Source organism: Sciurus vulgaris (assembly GCF_902686455.1).
Source record: "Sciurus vulgaris genome assembly, chromosome: 9".
Lineage (NCBI taxonomy): Eukaryota > Metazoa > Chordata > Mammalia > Rodentia > Sciuridae > Sciurus > Sciurus vulgaris.
Genome location: NC_136469.1, coordinates 45,156,988 through 45,175,455, shown reverse-complemented (window position 1 = coordinate 45,175,455; position 18,468 = coordinate 45,156,988). Strand labels below are relative to the sequence as shown.

General features: G+C 33.3%; 1 protein-coding gene across 4 annotated transcripts in view; it reads right to left on the bottom strand.

Annotated features, from left to right (window-relative positions):
* NDST4 (N-deacetylase and N-sulfotransferase 4) overlaps window positions 1-18,468 on the bottom strand; it is a gene marked incomplete at its 5' end in the record, with an annotated part of 266,779 nt that overhangs the window by 70,629 nt on the left and 177,682 nt on the right. For all 4 annotated transcript variants that reach the window (XM_079154213.1, XM_079154211.1, XM_079154212.1 and 1 more), the window contains 2 exons: window positions 15,916-16,044; window positions 16,748-16,933. In XM_079154213.1, the coding sequence (XP_079010339.1) occupies window positions 15,916-16,044; window positions 16,748-16,933 (315 nt within the window). The remainder of the gene's footprint in view (window positions 1-15,915; window positions 16,045-16,747; window positions 16,934-18,468) is intronic.

Genomic DNA, 18,468 nt, shown 5'->3' with positions numbered 1-18,468 from the left:
ATTGAATGGAACCCACTATATGACCCAGTTATCTCACTCCTGGGTATTTTCCCCAAAGTTCTAAAATCAGCATGCTACTGCGATTCAGCCACCTCAATAGTTATAGCAGCACAATTCACAATAGTTAAATTATGGAAACAATTTTGATGCCCAAATGGATTAAGAAGCTGTGGTATAAATATATAATGGAGTTCTACTCAGCCATAAAGAAGAACGAAAATATGGCATTTGCTGGTAAATGGATGGAATTGGAGAATATCATGCTATACCTGAAATGATCAGCTATAATTGGAGAAACACTAGCCTACAGAAAAATGAACTTTATTGCATAGACTAAAATCACTACCATATACATTTCTTTTATTTTTAAAGAATGGTAACATGAAATTTATTATGCATACTTGGAAATATTTTTCTATTCATTAATTTTTAATATACTACACTGATGGTCCCCAGAATGATATTCAAGAACCCCTGGGTTGATAAACTCATCTTCAAGAAGAAAACATAATCATATTTATTTATCATCTTAATATAATATACATAGTATATTAATGCATTGGTATAGTAAGAATTAATTTAATTTGCATATAAAAAGCATTTATGAACATTTTGAAGATACTTGTTTGAAATAATTTTTATTTATATGTCCCCAAATTTTGAATACCATTGAATTAGAGAAAATTTCTTTTTGTTACCTGCGGAAGAAGAAATAGTAAGCATACTTATTACTTCTAAATACTAAAAGTTTTCATCTTTTAATGTCTAATTTTATATTTTTTGTGGTATGGGGATTAAAACTTAATTTCTTACATATGGATGAAAACTGATCTACCTCTGAGCTTCTTCCTAGCCTTTCCCTTTTTGTATTTGTTTTGAGACAGGGCCTTGCTAAATTGCCTAGACTAACCTTCAACTTGTGATCCTCCTGGCTCAGCCTCTGGAGTACTTGGGATTACGTGCAATGCAACCATGCCCAGCACCTTTATTGTTTCATTAAATTCTTTTTATTCCCTGTGCCATCAAACAGAAAATAAGTAACAGATTCTGGGCAGCATTACATGGAATAGGAGAAATTTTGTGTTCATTCCTAAATTTTCCTTGATTAGTCAACATCTAATCTTTACTAAACCTAAAAATATTAACCTGGTGCTATCTTTAGTGAATTAAAAAAAAAAAATGAAGAAAAAAGCGAATGCAACATATTGCTTAGCAAAGGGACAAGACATTAACTTCCCTTCAATGAGCAGGAAAGAGGATCCCTGAAGGTAGACTTTGTTACTAACCTTACATCATTCTGAGGGGTTCTCCAGGGATCACAAAGGTACAGTTTGCTCTGCAGCCCCTCTGCTCAGCCTGCTAAGAACAAACCCCCAAGCTGCCAAGTACCCAGAAGGGGACCTGAAAAAATTGGGTAATGTCATAATGTGGTCAGTGGACAATTGTACTTGAATTGGTTTTATTTTTTCACATATCACTCTCTCTTTACTGATAGCAGGTAGGATAAAATGAGGATAGTATGTTGAATTAGAAGGTAAAATAACTTCCAGGTATTAAATTCACTCTTTCTTTAACCTATTCATTAACTGTCAAAATGTGCAAAGAATTGCCATTCTCTTTTTCATGAATGAAGTTATAACTTATAAACATGATTTTATTGGGCAGTGACATAGTAAGTCTTACCAGATTCCATTCTGCTTTTCTTTAACACAGAAAACATTTCACTAATAATACTAAATGGACAGCAAAAGGTCTTTATACTTTTCAAAATAAATTCATTTAAAGTTTATTTCATTAATGGTTAATTGAAATCCATAATTTTTATCATTATCACTAAAATCAGTAAACATAATATAACTATTTTTGGAGAGTTTAATAGTATAATGATTCTGGAAGCAATGAGTTAACATTGCTTATCAAAAAGAATAGAAGACAATGGGAAAGGGAGAAAGGAAGGAAGGAAAATAAGAATAGTTTTAAAAATGCAAAGATCATGGATTAAACATTTTAGTATATATTTCCATATATTACACTGTTTCAAAATGAATCAGAAAAGGTTTATTTTTTGAAGTCTTGCAAGCTTTCATTTTGCAAAGACAGGCTAGAAAGAAGAAATGACACAAACATGGTTTCCTATACCACCGGCCCATTCCTGAACAATAGATCCCCCCAAATTATTCCTATGTTCTTTAAGATTAGGACAGTTTCCTGAAAATTCTAGCAAGGGGCTGAAACTTCTCTTGTGATTTGATGAAAAGAAAAAGATACTTCCTTGGAGAAATTTACAATTTGATGGAATAGATTTACTATTAAGAAATAATATTAGCTTTCCTTCTAAACCTGAATGTCATGTCCCTTGCCCGCCCAAATATGTCTATACATATCAATACAAATGTGAATAAGTTAGCCCCAAACTCTCTTCTAGCCTTCTTCTCTTCTGCTCCACTTTTGCCTCTCCCCTTTATTATTTATTCTTTCTGCACACTTTTCCATATATGCCTCCAACTCATTAGCTCATTTGTTTCTTCTCTGAATGAATTGTCCTTATCCTTCCCAATCCCATACCCCAACCTGGTGCCACCAATGACCCACTCCATGTTAGCTCCATGAATCCACTAAAATTTGTCATGCACTGGGGATTCAGGGAGGACACTGATGGCATAGAAATTGTCAAGTCATTGTTTGCAAACCATTGTGTATTTCTGCAAAGGTGTCCTTGTGAGGTTTAGAAGTGATATTTAGCCAAGAATTTAACAGATTATCATGTGCAAATTAGATCAGTTCTGCATTGATCATTGTTCGTTTGTTTGTTGCGGCACACATATAACAGTTTTACGGGGAACAGCAGATACCTGAAATGTATTATAAAGTTTGAATGATGGTAAAAATTCTAGATACACAGTCCAATTCAAATGGGATATTCCCTTGAGAGAGATTTCATTCATGGATGGGAAATTCCCTCCTTTCAGTATTTCCACATGGTTTTTTTTGTTTTTGTTGACAGCACTTAGCAAATCTTATCTAAATTTTCATTATGTAATTATTTCTCCTCCAGTTTGTGAAGACTCTATTGCTAATTGTTTTAAAAAAATTTCTGGAACACTGTAAATATTTCCTAGGCATTTATTGAGTGAATCAAGGAGCCCATAGCTTTGACAGGAGCATGGAATTTTGAAAGGTATATTTTCCTTTGCAAGTTCATCAATTTGTTCAGCCCTGGAAGTTGATGGAGTTTAGATTTTGTTATTAAAATCATTCTCAATTAAAAAGACAGATTTTCCCAAGTTTAATCACTGTTTTGATAGTCATCTGGCTCCACAAGACAATACAATGTACTGATAAAAAGTAGAAACTTTGGAATGAAACTTTCTGAGCTCTGTTAGTAGCTCTGCTATTCTCCAGCTGTGCAACATTGGAGATAATAGTGACCATTTCATATGATTGTTGGGAAGTTTAAATGAGTTACTACATATAAAGTGTTTAGAAGGTTAACCATATTAAACTGTTAATAAATACTGTGAATTACAAAGAATCGGAACATTAAGAATAATGGGTAACAATACTTGAGTAAGTGGACATTGAAGAAAGCTTAGATACCACAAGAATTTTTCAAATTTTGTTCATAGCCTATATTTAGACATGTGTTTTCAGGAAGTGATTACTAGGTATCTTTTTCTACTTTTAGGTAGACATTAATATCACTAAGTTGGTGAGGTAAAAGGAAATATTACTTTAAGTCAAACTTGCACAAACTTTATAAGACATTTCAGGTATCTGCTGTTCCCCATAAAAACTATAGTTATCTATGTTCCACAACAAACAATGATCAATGCAGAACTGATCTAATTTGCACATGATAAACTATTAAATTCTTGGCTAAATTTCACTTCTAAAGCTCACAAGGATACCTTTGCAGAAATACACAAAGGTTTGCAATCAATGACTTGACATTTCCCATGCCATCAGTGTCCTTCCTGGATCCCCAGTGCAAGAAAAGTGTTAGTGGATTCATGGAGCCACTGTGGAGTGGGTCATTGGTGACACCAGGTTAGGGTATGGAATTGAGGAAGGGAGACAGATGGTGAGTACAAAAATGTTTCAGAGAGTTCTAAATTCTGTGAAAAAAAAAAAATAAGATGGATATTTGTAGAGAGTGACTAAGGAAATGCCAACTCCTTTCTGAGAAGGTGACTTCTGACCTAAGATATGAAAGGCAGAAGAAATCAGTCTCCCAAATTCCTGGAAGCAGCTCTTTCCAAACAAGTGATGGGAACCCAAAAGCCTTGAGGGTGAACAATCACAGTATGTTTGAAGGATTGAAAGAAAGAAGGATGGTGCTTCTGGATTATACTAGGTGAAGGTCAGAATGGAACTTGATAAATGCAGAAAAGGTAGCAATAAACCATGTCCTGAGTCAGAATTTGAATTTAATTCTAAGATTAAATGACAAGTCATTGAGGAATTTTAAAAATAGTCATGGTATGCTTTACATTGCATTTAACAACAGTTCACTGACTGCTCTAGGGACAATTGGAGTCTATGCACCCAGAGTGGTAGTCTTTTGGAAGAGAGATAATGGACACATTATTCAGTAGGGTTGCCACAGATATGGAGGAAAAAAAAAAAAAAACAAAAAAACAATTGGGGTGTATTTTGGAAGTAGAGTTGATAGTTCTTAGTGATAGATTTATTTATTTAAAACACACACACACACACACACACACACACACACACACACACACAGATGCATGACTTGTAAAAGGAATGTCTCCTGATGTTACTGGGAAATTTCTTGCTTTCTAGAAACTTACTTCCAAAGCCTTAATAATTAGGCCAATGATTTCTCACTCTCTAAGTTACTGTCACAGTGCTTGCTTGTAGGCCGGCTTTTTCAAAAGTTAAATTGCTCAAGACTAAAGAGTCATTATAAGCTATTATACATATACATTACACATATACATATATATATACATATATATATTTAAAATACATTCAGCAAACGATAGGATAGAAGCTGCTTTAAATTTGGGACAATGTGATGTATTTAAGTTTCTTTTTTATTTCTCAAAATAGCTCATAATTCCTAAACTCGTGTTTATGAGCATAGCATCTCAGACCATGTAAAAAGCTCTGCCTATGGAGATTTGATTGCTGGAGAAAGTTGTTTAACTGAATTACGAAATGGACTTCTGAATCGAAATTGCAGGAGGATGGCAATTTAGAAGTCACATCTTTTATTTGCATTTGATTTGAGTGTGTACCTGTGTGTGAAAGAGAGTTTAAGTGGATATGATAACAGCTTCAAGAAGGAGCAAGATTCTGTTACTTACATTTTATATTTTGAATGGCATTATCGAATACTTTAAATTGCGTTAAAAGTGACAACTATAAATCAAGGAAACGCTTCATGCTTGGAACCTGATCTTTTACATTGTTTAAGCTGGTAATTTTCATACAGTGCTGGAGAAGGCTGGGAGTCATCATGAACTTTCCGTTTACAAGAACATGACCTTTTCTTTACTTCTAAATCTCTTGGCTGCTTCTTTGGTTTTGGTTAATGTTCTCACAGAGAGGTAATTGAACACTGACTGTTCTGTTAGGTGTGAAGTTCAATGAAGACAGATCTATAGGATCAATGATTCTAAACATAAAGAGTATCTTTTTCCCTTGCAAAGGTAATGAAATCCAGTTCAGAGTTTTTTATTTGGTTTGTGCTGTCCAATTTTCTTACTAATATTAAATCCAAAACAGTCATCCAAATAATCTGTAAATATGTAACAATTAGGAAGATCATTAATTTTTATGTAGTTAATTTGTGCATGCTAAATATGGATGGTGCTGTAATTCTATTTATTCCACATTGGGGCAACCTCCCACAACAGTCAATGTTGAGAATAAATATTAGTGAATTGAGTACAAACTTAGTGTTCCCAACAAACTTAATACAAAAATTAAAAGACCATAAAACTGGTAATGCTAACAACCAAAACAAAAATCTTTGACAGCAACATCCAAGGTACTTTGTAGACAACAATATCAAATGAAAAACTATTCTTGACTGACCAAGCAAGAATTGCATTTGATGACTCAATTTGTTCACTGAAATGAAAATGATAGAAATTTTATCATTTAAAAAACACCCAGAAAACACAATAAACTGAAACACTAAGAACATTTTCAGAAGCAAAACATAAAATGAACTCAAAACATTTATAAGACAGGATAACTTTATCACCTGAATTATGTGTCAGAGCAAGGAGAAACAATCAAGCAAAATCCAAACTGAAAATAAACCCAGGGCTCATGAGCTTCTAACATACCTCAAATAGCATTTGGTAATAAAAATAATTCATACTTATTCTTTTCCAGGTGAGATTTATATCAAAATTATAACATTTTTCTGAAATCAAAATATTTCCTTTTTGCCATATCTCATTCTCCTTTCTGCAAAACAGTAAGAGAAATATTATCAACCCCATTTTATAGACAGTAATTCTGAAGCACATAGAGATTTTATGATTTTTTTTTCAGGAAAAATAAAGCAAGATTTTCTGAGTTTGGGCTATTAGATTTTTCAGTGATATTCCTGCTGTCCATATTATTTTATAAAAAAGGAGGGAAGGCTTCCCCTTTCCTCTTCCTTCTCCTTCCTTCTCTTCTCTTTCCTTCCCTCTTTCCCTTCCTCTTGCTTCATCTCCTCGCCCCTCTCCTTTCCAACCCCTACTTTTTCTTTCCTTTCCCTTTTCTTCTAACAGTGTAATCTCATGAGAAAGTAGACACATGCATTATGATGGCATAATATTCACTTATTGATTCAAACTATTGAGCCAATACTACAAGTCTAATGATACATGTAGTATGCCTATAAAAGGTATTATATAAACATAATAAACATTAAAAATATCACTGTAAGTTGTACTATGCACATGGCTCTATCTGTATACATATAGCAACAACAATGACCTAAACCTGTGAGGAAGCCCCATGGGCTTCAAGGAAGAATAAGTCAATGTGAAATCAGATGGACAAATAGTGAGGTTAAGGTGGAAACAGTAAGGATAGGAAAGCACTATAGTTAAAAGAAGCTACACATACTGAGGTCTTCTGATAGAGGATAGGCCCTGAAATGTCAAATAGAATTACAAATAACAATTATTATTTGACTGTACCACTTTCTTATTTAAATTCCTTCCTTCTCCACAACAGAATAGTTTTCACATTATCAACATGGTAAAGAAAAACTTTTGGTATCTTACCCGCACCTACTCTTACAACCTTATCTGCATCTTCCACTCTTGCAAAACTCAGACATTAACACTTCACAAACCTAGTATGATAATTTTATCCTCTATAACTCTCTCTCTTCTCATTGGAAAACTTCCTACTAACAAGCCTTAACTACCCACGCCCAGACATGCTACCTCATTTACTTCATGAATCAATATTTCTGCTCAGGTCAACTTAAATATCAACTTCCCTGGAGAGTATTCTCTCATATTCCTTGACTTGCTAAACACATTTGTGAACACATACAGCTCTCAACTAGTGAACACATCTGGAGAATCTCCTTGGGGAAAGAAAATAAATAAGAAAATGTTTGAGACACAAATAGTAGTGAAGGTTGACATTCTAAGTAATTGAGAGCATTCCAACAATTCATTTTAAATTAAGCACAAGATTTCTGATTATTTTCTCAATAGTTTTTTAAATTTAAGATTAGATAAATCTCAAAGAAAAATTTAAAAGATAAATATTGACTAAAACCAAGGGTAGTGATAGAAGCCCTTTGGACATCTGCTGATAAGACCATATGGGTAGAAATTATACGATTTTAGTTTCTCAATGAATTCCAGTAAGTTCTGCATTTACATAATACTCCACGTCATCATTAGCATATTAGTCATTATTGGAAAAATAGAAAAGTTTGCTTTCTTCAAACACAAAAATAGAACATATCAACATGTTTTAGAAAATAGCCCATATTTTAATTTCACTGTATCTGAATCTGAGGAGTAGCCAGAGGAAGATGAAGTAGGAATAAACAAAGTGAAATATGATCAAGTGATCAAAAATAATATTTCTATTCATTATATTGAAAGTTTATTATATTGAAATACATAGGAATGCAAATTGTATTTCATCAGAACTTGTAGCAACTGCTGCATTAGAAAGATGCATGTCTACACAACAATAGCAATCTTTCTCCTATTCGACTAGAAAACAGAGTTCAGGTTTAGGAGGTAAAAATATTCTGTTCTTTTGTGATTGCACAGTTTACATTCTGAATTACTAGTTTCTAGTAAATGGAAATTTAAACAAAATCTAAATCACTAAAACATTAGGATAAAGCAAAATCTTCCCACATTCTCTATATCTTTATACCAACTCTGATCCTCAGTTTCACTGTGAACAGAAAGAATAATATCATACGTAGTGAGAGCACTGATCTTAGCTGATTTCAGATTTTACAAATGCCTGCTGTGAGTGTGAATCATTGCAGAAGTGGTGATTCATGTCCTTTTGTAAAGGTTAGTCCTGCAAATCTTTAAGGAAGGAAAAAAATAAAACAAATAAAGGGGGAAAAAAAGAAAAGAAGTAACTTGCAGGCCTTTCAGTGAATAGAAATAGAATTTTCCACAATCTATATACTCTGCAGGGGTCCATTCTTCTCACAGTTGGTGGCAAGTCTCCAGGGCTCTAAACCCCAGAGCTCCCAATAACACTAATTGCTTCAAAGTCCCTGTCTAAGGAAGAGGCAGTTTTCACTATAGTAGACAAGTTAGAAGTTAATTTCTACAAAAATAAATACTTCTGGAACACTAGTAAAAGAAAAATCTAGTGAGATCCAAGTATAGTATTAATATATTATTTTATAAAGAAGTATATTTGGATGGAATATTTAATTGCTTTTTTCTATAGGAAATATTGTTATCCTTCTCTGTAAATGCACAGTGCTGATAGAAAACTGAAGTCCAAATCATCAAAAAATACTTGAATGCTTTGTTATCAGTAATCATTAATTCTTTATAATTTGCTGCAGACTTACATTTTTCATTTGTTGCATTGAACACAAAATAGATTTCTGTTAATTACCTTACATATCTGATTCTATACTATTTCAGCATTGAAAAGAACTCTAAAGTTTGGTTCAGGATGTTTCATGTTGATATTTTCCTACCCTTACTGCTGCCTTTTCTCTAATTTATCTGAAGAGCCAGTACTAATCCATAACGTACTGTACCTGCTATTAGAGTCCACAAACTCAGAGATTGAGATATACATATATGGAGAAGGAAAGCTCATTAACCAGCCTAAGTGTATGAAAGTTTAGAGACAGCACATGGAGAAGTATATCACTGCAGGTCCATTATACTGGACTGTCAATTTCAAGAATACCCCTCTTTCAGGCACATAATCTTTTGTTCAGTTGAATTTGCAAGTGACCAATAGAATTGGCAAGGGTTAGTTAGTTTAGGCACTGTTGTGAACCTTGGAAAACAGAGTAAATATCCTGATTCCAGTCCTGCCAATTTTAGAGTATGCTAAAGATCTAGGACTGTTTAAACATATCTATCAAGAGAATGTAGAAAATTCTATTTTTATATTGCTCTTTGTATAGCACAAAATTAAAATGAAGGAGGAAAAAATTAAATCAGCCAGGACATATTCATTTCAAGCTTTTATAGTTACTGGTGACACCATCTGATAAGATTCCAGACCCTTTTTTCTTTTATTAACTATTGTCAGTTGTTGAATATTTTATAGGGCAGTGTCTCAACTTGAATGATGGTGGGCTACCTGGTTTAAGCTGTTTCACCTCGCACATGATTAAATTATATTTCTTCCTGTCTGAACAAAGATTATATTGAAAATACAGGAAAGGTTTGGCACCAGGGAAATGCATGTTAGTATTTGACAAGTGTGGAACAGTGCAGGAAAATATCAATATGTGATGAGGTCATGATAAGAATTTAAGAAAAATACCAGGAAGTATCTGAATATTAAGTGGACAGATGCCTCACTATTCTTTTGAAATGCCATTCAAATGGCCCTCAGATCATATAATTTTTCAATTGTTATACTCATTTGGGCAATACATGTCAGTATTCAAGGAAACTGAGAAAGCCTATTCCTTGTGGTTGCTGAATCAAAAGATCTAACACACTATAATAACAGGAATTTATTATATGTGAGTCAAAGCATAAAAATTTATTCTAATTCACATTTTCTGTTTTAGGGTAGATTATAAAATAATTACATGTTTTTTAAATTATAAAACTATGAAAACAGCATATATCTCTGCATGCTGGCTAGAGTCTAAATTTAAAAAAAAGCAACTTGAAAATGCTTCAAGAAAAATATGGACTTTTGAGCGTGGAAAAGGTACAGGTCTATTCTGGTGGGGGACAACATAAAATAATGTGACTCCTTAAAGCAGAAGCTGGGCAAAGAAATTCTGCTATTCTGCAGAACAGAGTTGTAGAAGTTATAAATCAGAAAGAAAGAAAAAAAAAAGAAGAAAAACATATATGTGGGACTTTTCAAGGTTATTTAATCTAGTCCCTTTCCTTTAGGCAGATGAATTCCCAAGGTGATAAGAAAGAGCTATATAGTTGTTGATTCTACTTTAAAGCACTCCAGAGGAGGAGATGCCAGGGTATTCCTTCATATACTTAGCAACTTTTATTAGCCTCATAGGATACTTACATACAAATGAATTCAGAAACTACCAATCAAAATTCAAAAATGTTTTTGCTAAATCTGGAAATAATATATACTTTTTTCAGAATACTAGTGATGGGAGATATTTTTTCTTTTCTACTTCCATGTATCTACCACTAACTATCAATCCACATTATCTTATCTTTTACTCTTATATAAACATAGTAATGACAAATTATCTTCGTTTCTTCTGAATTTAAATCATAAAACCCCAAATTTATAATGTTGGTGTGCAGTGTTTAAGATTAAACTTATTTTTTGTTTGTTTTAAAATAAATGATTTTATAATGACACTGAAATCATAGATTTTCAGCATCAGATGAGATATTAGAAGTATTGAATTCCACGTTCTTACAAAACTTGTGCTTGGACAATTCTTAATGATATGGAATGTAGTATGTTCTCATGCAGCACATATGATTTTCTGGCAGGTTAAATTATCCTCATATAATATTGACCTTTATATAAAACTATGATTATACCTTTTTTTTTTAAACAATTTTGGAAGTTTTTCATTATTCCCTGTTAAATTTTACCCTGCTGGATTGTCTGTATCACTGTAGTATTGAGAAAAATTGGATATTAATACTGTCATCTTGTAAATTTACTTTCACTGTCAGCTTTGTGTCATGTTGCCGTGTCCTTATTCATCCATTGATCAACATATAAACACTCAGTGTTGATTACAGGAATCTACCAATCATTTATAAATATGCAGAGAAAATCACCATCTAAGAGAGATGTCATAATATGCAATGTCTTCCACATTTCTATAATGCGACAGTATAGATTATTAATGAGAAAAGGAAATAAAGGTAGATTAGTCTTCATTCCGTAGAGTTTAAGGCCCCTGATCACCTGTTCTACTCGTACATTCTCACAAATGTTACTTTTTCACAATCAGTGTCAGCTGGAGCACTTGGTAGAGAAAATAATCATCTCTGAATGATTTCATGCATGTTGAATTCTTTCCACATAAAACAAAATCCCAAGGGATTTCAGATGATCTAAATAATCATGAACCTCTTCTTTAGGAAGCACCTCTTTTTAAATGCAAATACTCTTTAGAATTATCATCTTCATTCATATCACTAATATATCTTCATTTTATGAAGTGAGAGTTCTTTTCCTCAGTTTTGCTCTGGTAAGAGAGTACAGAAATACTTTGACAAAGAATTAAGTGATGACTGGAGAAAGAGTGGACAGAGAAGACTGGGTGTCAGACTTACTTTTGCTCTTTCTGGTTTCTTCCTTCCTTACTCCAATCCTGCAGGTTCACTCCTTTCTCAATTGTTGGACTCATCAAACTTGAATAATAATTAGCCAAGCAGTCTCAAGATTTCTCTTTTCAGCATTATTGAGGTGAGTAAGAAAACTCATCATCTATAATGTTTCTCTATTCATAAGGAGACCCTTAAACAAAACAATCCCCAACTTATTATCTCCCTCCACCTGATTTTGTTTGACTAACTTTCAATCTGCTTTCCACCTTAAATTTCTTATTTGTTTTGTTGGTGAATTGTATGTCATTTGACTGGGCCACAGAATGCCCAGCTGTTTGGTCAAACATTTTGGGGAGTATACCCATGAGGGTGTTTTTGGTTGAGTACAACACTTGAATAAGTCCAGTACACATCTCTTGCATAGAATAGAGCAGATTGCCTTCATTAATGTAAACGGGCCTCATCTAATCACTTAAAGGCCTGAAAAGAACTAAAAAGCTGGGTAAGAAGGAATTCTCTCATGCCTCACATTCTTTGACATGGGACACTGATATTTTTTTGTGGGGGGAGGCCTTCAGATTCTAAATGAAATCTTAAATATTTAGATCTTCCTGATCTTGAGACTATTGGCATTTGGATTGAATCTATACCATTTCAGTTCTCCTGGCCCTTGGGTCTTTGGGTTCAGATTGGAACCACACAATTTCACTTTCTGGGTCTCCAGAGTACTGAGTGCATATTGGATATTGGAACTTGACAGTCTTCATAATTGATGAGCTAATTCCTTATAATCATCTCTCTCTCCTTTCTATAGTCTCTCTTTCTTTCTCTCCCTCTCTCTGTCTTGTTTCTATTTCTCTGGAGAAACCTGTCTGCCACACTTGTTGGCTTATGCTTACGCAGCCCTGTAATTAAGCTCCATTTAATCTGTGTCTAGGCTGCCTGAAGCCTGTCTGCCTGTCTGATTTGGATTTCTCATAGTTATTCATTGTTAATGTTTTAAACAATATTGTTCCATCATACATCTTTGTGGACTACTAGTTCCCTGATTCAAACTCCATATTGCCATATTAGAATGTATTATCTTATCCCTACTATTGGCCATCTTTAGCATTGCTCTTTCTGCATTATCTGTCCAGGTCTTTCTCGTTTATCCATCTATTCTAATTTGTTAAACAATTTCACCATCAATTCACAATGCTAAAACAGGTACAGTTTGCAACTCTCCTGTTTCCTCCTGAAACTCTCCTCTTTCACTGTTATGTTCTGACTGAAATTAAATACATTTGTGTCTTAATGATGGGCCTTTTCAGTGAGGCTTATAGTCTTAGTATAGTTAGTTCACAAGTGCTAAAGATGGAATACTAGAAACAAAATAACCTATTTCATTTAAAGGACATTTATGTCTCAGAATTATGCTTTATGAATTATGCTTTATGCTTTATGAAAGAGAGAGACAAATTCATGTTTTAATAGTCAGTCACCCAACTAGTGAACTCCAATAGCAATCAAACATGGGGAAAGAGGTTTAGCATTATCTAGTATTGTGATGACTACTGATCTTCCCTTAGGAGATGCTGGAGCAGATTAGGGGGTCAAGAATGAAATGATGTGAAGTGTCTCTTGCTTCTGCTGAGTTTAAAGTTTCAGAGAAGTAAGAGATAAAGAAAGAGGTTTCTGCAATTGCCTCATTAATAAGCACATATACATCTCAGTTTTTGAACATTATTTTTATAATGTCCTTGGTATCTTTTAAAATGTATACAAAAGGCATCAAATTTGTAATATCTACAACCAGTTGGGGTTCTTGAGTTTGGGTTCAGTGAGAATACCTCTGAAGGGACACCGAAAATTGTTTGGTTCAACTAGTTTATTTTATAGGAGAACAAGCACATCTGAGAAATGAAATACTCTGCTAAGGATCATAGAACATCCAGCTCCTGTTCCAAGTTTAGTGTCTTTCTAACACTTCAATTTAACAGACGGTTTTGTTTTGCTCTTAATAACTATGTAATTTGAGAACAAGTTTTTTTTAGTACACTCAAATCATTTTATCTTCATTTCCTACCCCTCCAATATAATTTGCAAGTTTTTAAAGTTTTTCATACAATTTATGTTCTTAATTTATTCATAAATTAAAATGTTATATGTAAATATCTAACAAAAGTTATTTACAAACCTACTTGGTTCTTCACCACAATTTAGCTCTAGTTTTATTTAAAGGATATATCTTTTTCTCTGTGTATGAAAATTTCTTACATTAAGCAAGGTGGGAATAGCATAAATCCCATTTGTACAAAAAAATTCCCAGCTTATCATCTTTTCCCCCTCAATTTTGTTTAGCTAATTTTCAATTTGCTTTCCACATTAAGTGTCTTATCTATTATGTTATGCTCTTATCTCATGTCTTTCTTGTGCGTGGTTTTCTGGGATGTAAATGAGGACATACTTTTTGAACCAAGCTCTAGAAATGGAATCATTATGGGAGAAAAAAAATCAGAAAGTTTAAATAAGGCCAACATTATCTAATGAAAATATATCCCCACAGAGTGATGTCTGATTTTTTATATATATATACACTTATAGGTTTATATGTATATGTATATTTTTTAAAAGAATATCATTGCAAATTTGAAAGATGTAAGGACACAATTATAGAAAAAGTGTCTACTTCTCTGGTATATGTATATATATTTATAGATAAAGACATATAACATATATCTATATATGAAGAAATTTATGAGCTTACAGTTCTGGAGACTGGAAAGTTTAATGAAAGCTTTCTTGCTGCATCATTTTATGAAGAGATAGAGAGAGTGCACAAGCAAGCATACCCACTCCTGAAAAACATTTTATTAAGGTATTAAACCCACTCATGAGGGTGGCACTCTAATGGTCCAATCACAAGTTTCTGGTTTTGACTTCAAATAAAATTAGTGAAAAATTTAAAAATGTACTTAAATCACCAAGGTAGACAAAGATAATACATAGTTACATATTTTCAATGCAGCTTTGCGTGGTGAACATTTTTAGAAACTGAAGTAAATAATGTGTGAAAACACAACAATAATATCAACAAAAATAAAATTATACATCACTATCTGTTGTAAACTTAGAATCAAAAATTCTCTATAACAAAAGTTAGCCAATCAAATTGAACAATACATAACAGGATCCTTTACCATGATTAAGTGCGATTTATCCCAGGGAGGCAAGTTTGGTTCAACGTACCCAAATCATTAAATGAGATTCACCAAAGAAACAGAAGAATGAAGGATGAAAATCATGATCACCTCAATAGATAGAGTAAAAGCATTCAAGAAAATCCAATATCTTTTCATGATAAACCACCTGCCCAAATTAGAGAGGAATGCACCTTAATACCATAGAGTCAATATATGATAAATCCCTAATTTCATGCCCATGATACTTCATCATATGATGAAAAGCTAAAAGCTTTTTTTCTAAGATAAGGAACAAGACAAGGATGCACATTCTTATCACTGTTCCTCAAATTTGTATTAAGTTAGTCAGTCAGAGCAATTAGGCAAGCAAAAGATTTGAAAGGCATCCAAGTTGGAAAGGAAAAAGTTAAATTGCCCCAGATTGCAGACAACATGATTTACATACAGAAAACTATATTACAAAAAATTCTTATGTGCCAATTATACCTTAACAAATGATAAAAAGAACTAGCTTAAGAAAATGCAAGATATAACACCTCTTTTATTGCTAGAAATAAGTTTTTCACCAGTCATATTTCAGAATAAAACACTACTTTGTCATCAGATCTACACAAAGAAGTCAACTTTTATCAAAAAAATTATTTTACATACGGATTTAAACCCATTGTTAATAGAAGTGTGCTGTTTTTTAAAAAGAAAAAAAAAGACAATTCAACTTAAAAAATAAAAATGAAATATTTTAAAAACACCAAAGTAATTGTAAGATACATAAATAGGACTCATACCGGATTTAGAAGAATTGTGAGGAAAAGTTCACCTCCTCTGATACTTTTATCTAATTCTTGGGGTCCTCCTGGATACTCTTTGTAGAAAATAGTGTGGGTGAACAACCCACAGGTCTGTCGAGGGAGAACCTGAGAAAAGAGTAAAAATGGCACATTGGCATTTTAAAACAGGCCATTTTAGATCAAAGTGAACAGTATCATTTTTTATTACAATGAATAATGGTTTTATTCTCATTTACAAGAATGGATACATCACTCTGTATCTGTTCTGTAATATACAAAAGGGAATAAATATCACCCTTTTTGGAATATCCTAGAAAAAGAGAATAAAAAGAGCACTACCCTAAGAATCTTTGGGTGCCTGAAAGCCAAAGCAAATGAGTAGATAAATTTATGTCGCAGGTGCTATTTTATTCCATTCTGTCTGTTGACAGCATTTTGAAAAGTGTTTTCTTGAAACATGGAATCATAGCCTGTCTTTAATTCTCAGTTAAATAAATTACCCAAACAAATAGAATTGAGGAATTCCTCTGGAGAAGTTAGACTGGCTAGACAAAATTTTAATTCTGACCCTTCAGTGGATAATCTATACAAAACTCATTCCCACTATTTCTAGTTTGTCTTAGGTTCGCCAAAGTCACTCCACAGCTTAGGAAGGAATCTTAGAGCCAAATGATGTATTAATGTGTGACTGGTTACCAGCATGTTAGGCTGGGAATATCTGAAATTCATGTAAAGGGTTTGATTCAGTATCCTTAAAGGTAATGGTGATCTGTCTTCAATCCATGTGTAGATCTCAAAAGCCTTCAAGATACACAGCAGTAATGCTCACCATGATGCTATTGTGAATGAAGCCCTTTCTGTACCGTGCAGGTTTCAGATGTGGATATTCTTCAGTGCTGGTGACCTGAATACCCCAGACCTTCTTCCAAGCTGCATACAGCTGAATGTGAACCGGGTAGACTCCTGAGTGATGTGGGGCCACAGCATAGCCCATGTTGATTGGTATGCCATGTTCCTGAAAGAAGTCAGAACAATGGGATGGAGGGTAACCAGTTAATTCAATTAAAAAACATGACACCTCCTATAGAAAACACACTGAGTATGAGAAACAAATAGAGAATGTACTAGCAAGATGAAGTTTTTAATCTTTCTGCAGCTCACATTCTCTTGGGCATGAGGTATGTGGATATTTGAATTTTGAATACAGAAAGTTTTGGAGAAAGATAGGAAGTGAATTTGACCTTTCTTCAGATAGACACAGGAAATTTTTTAAAAATGTATTATTTGAGCAAGTCCTTAAAGATTAGAGGGAAGGGCATGTGGTGTGTGTATGTACGTGTGTGTGTGTGTGTGTGTGTGTGTGTGTACTGTTGAACAAAACAAGAAATGAAAGTATGAAATATAAAAGTAATGAACTTTTACAGGTAAACAAAAGGATTTAGAATTATTTATATTTGTATAAAGTGAGCTTGCACATCTAAATATGCTCTATTTTAAGAACAATCTAGGGAAGTGAATTGTAAGGGAGGAAATTAACCATAGTCATGTCTTAGAGAACTGTTTCTATGATGCAGATTAAGTGAAGATGGATAGCAAATCTGGATCATATGTTGTTGGATTAAAAGCAGGCTATTAATGCTATATAATTGCCCATGATGCTTTGGACACCGAGGGACAAGGAAAAGGAAAGGTTAAGATTTTACTCCTGGTTTTAAGCTTTAGTTTAATTTATTCTTATACAGCATACACTTCACTATGAGATACTTACCTTGGGTAAACAGTCATCTTTGAAGGAAAACAGGTATAAATTTAAAGCAAGAATATGAAAACATTGTCAAAGAATGGTGCTATATTTCTAGGGACATGAAACAGATCTGCAGTTTTCTAATTTCTACTTCTTTATACCTTTTTTATAAATGCTTATCTGCTTTATAAAGACTCCTTGTAGGATTGAATCTCATCAATTGAGGTTGTAAATGACGATGTACAATCATATATGAAAGTTGATTGAATCAATAAACAGAACACAAAAGTGTTGACTTGACAATTGCCATTTATATTTTCTATTACATGGTACACAGCAAAAGAAAAGAATTCAGTTTGGTATAATAAGCAAGCAGGCAATGGATCACATATCTACAATGCTTAAGTCATCTGCCACACTTAACTAAGAAGATGGGCCCTAAATATTTCACAAGTGTCCATCATTCTTCCTTTCCTGGAATGACCTCATTGTATAACCAAATTCACTTCTCTTTTATCAAGATTATATGTTTTCTAACATCTATTGCAACAAATGACTCTGTGGGAAGACTGAATTATGAAATCAATGCTGTAAAATGAGCTGGAGTATTTTGCTAGGCACTAGGGAAAACTCATTGTTTGGTGTGTGCAGAAAAAAAAAAAAAAAAAAACGTTTTCCAAGAGCTTGTATTTACTTATTTATTTATTTTTTGCAGTGCTGAGGCATGGACCTAGGGCCTAATACATGCTAGACAAGCTCTCCACTGCTGAGCTATACTCATAGGCCTGGAGCTTTTATTTTCAATA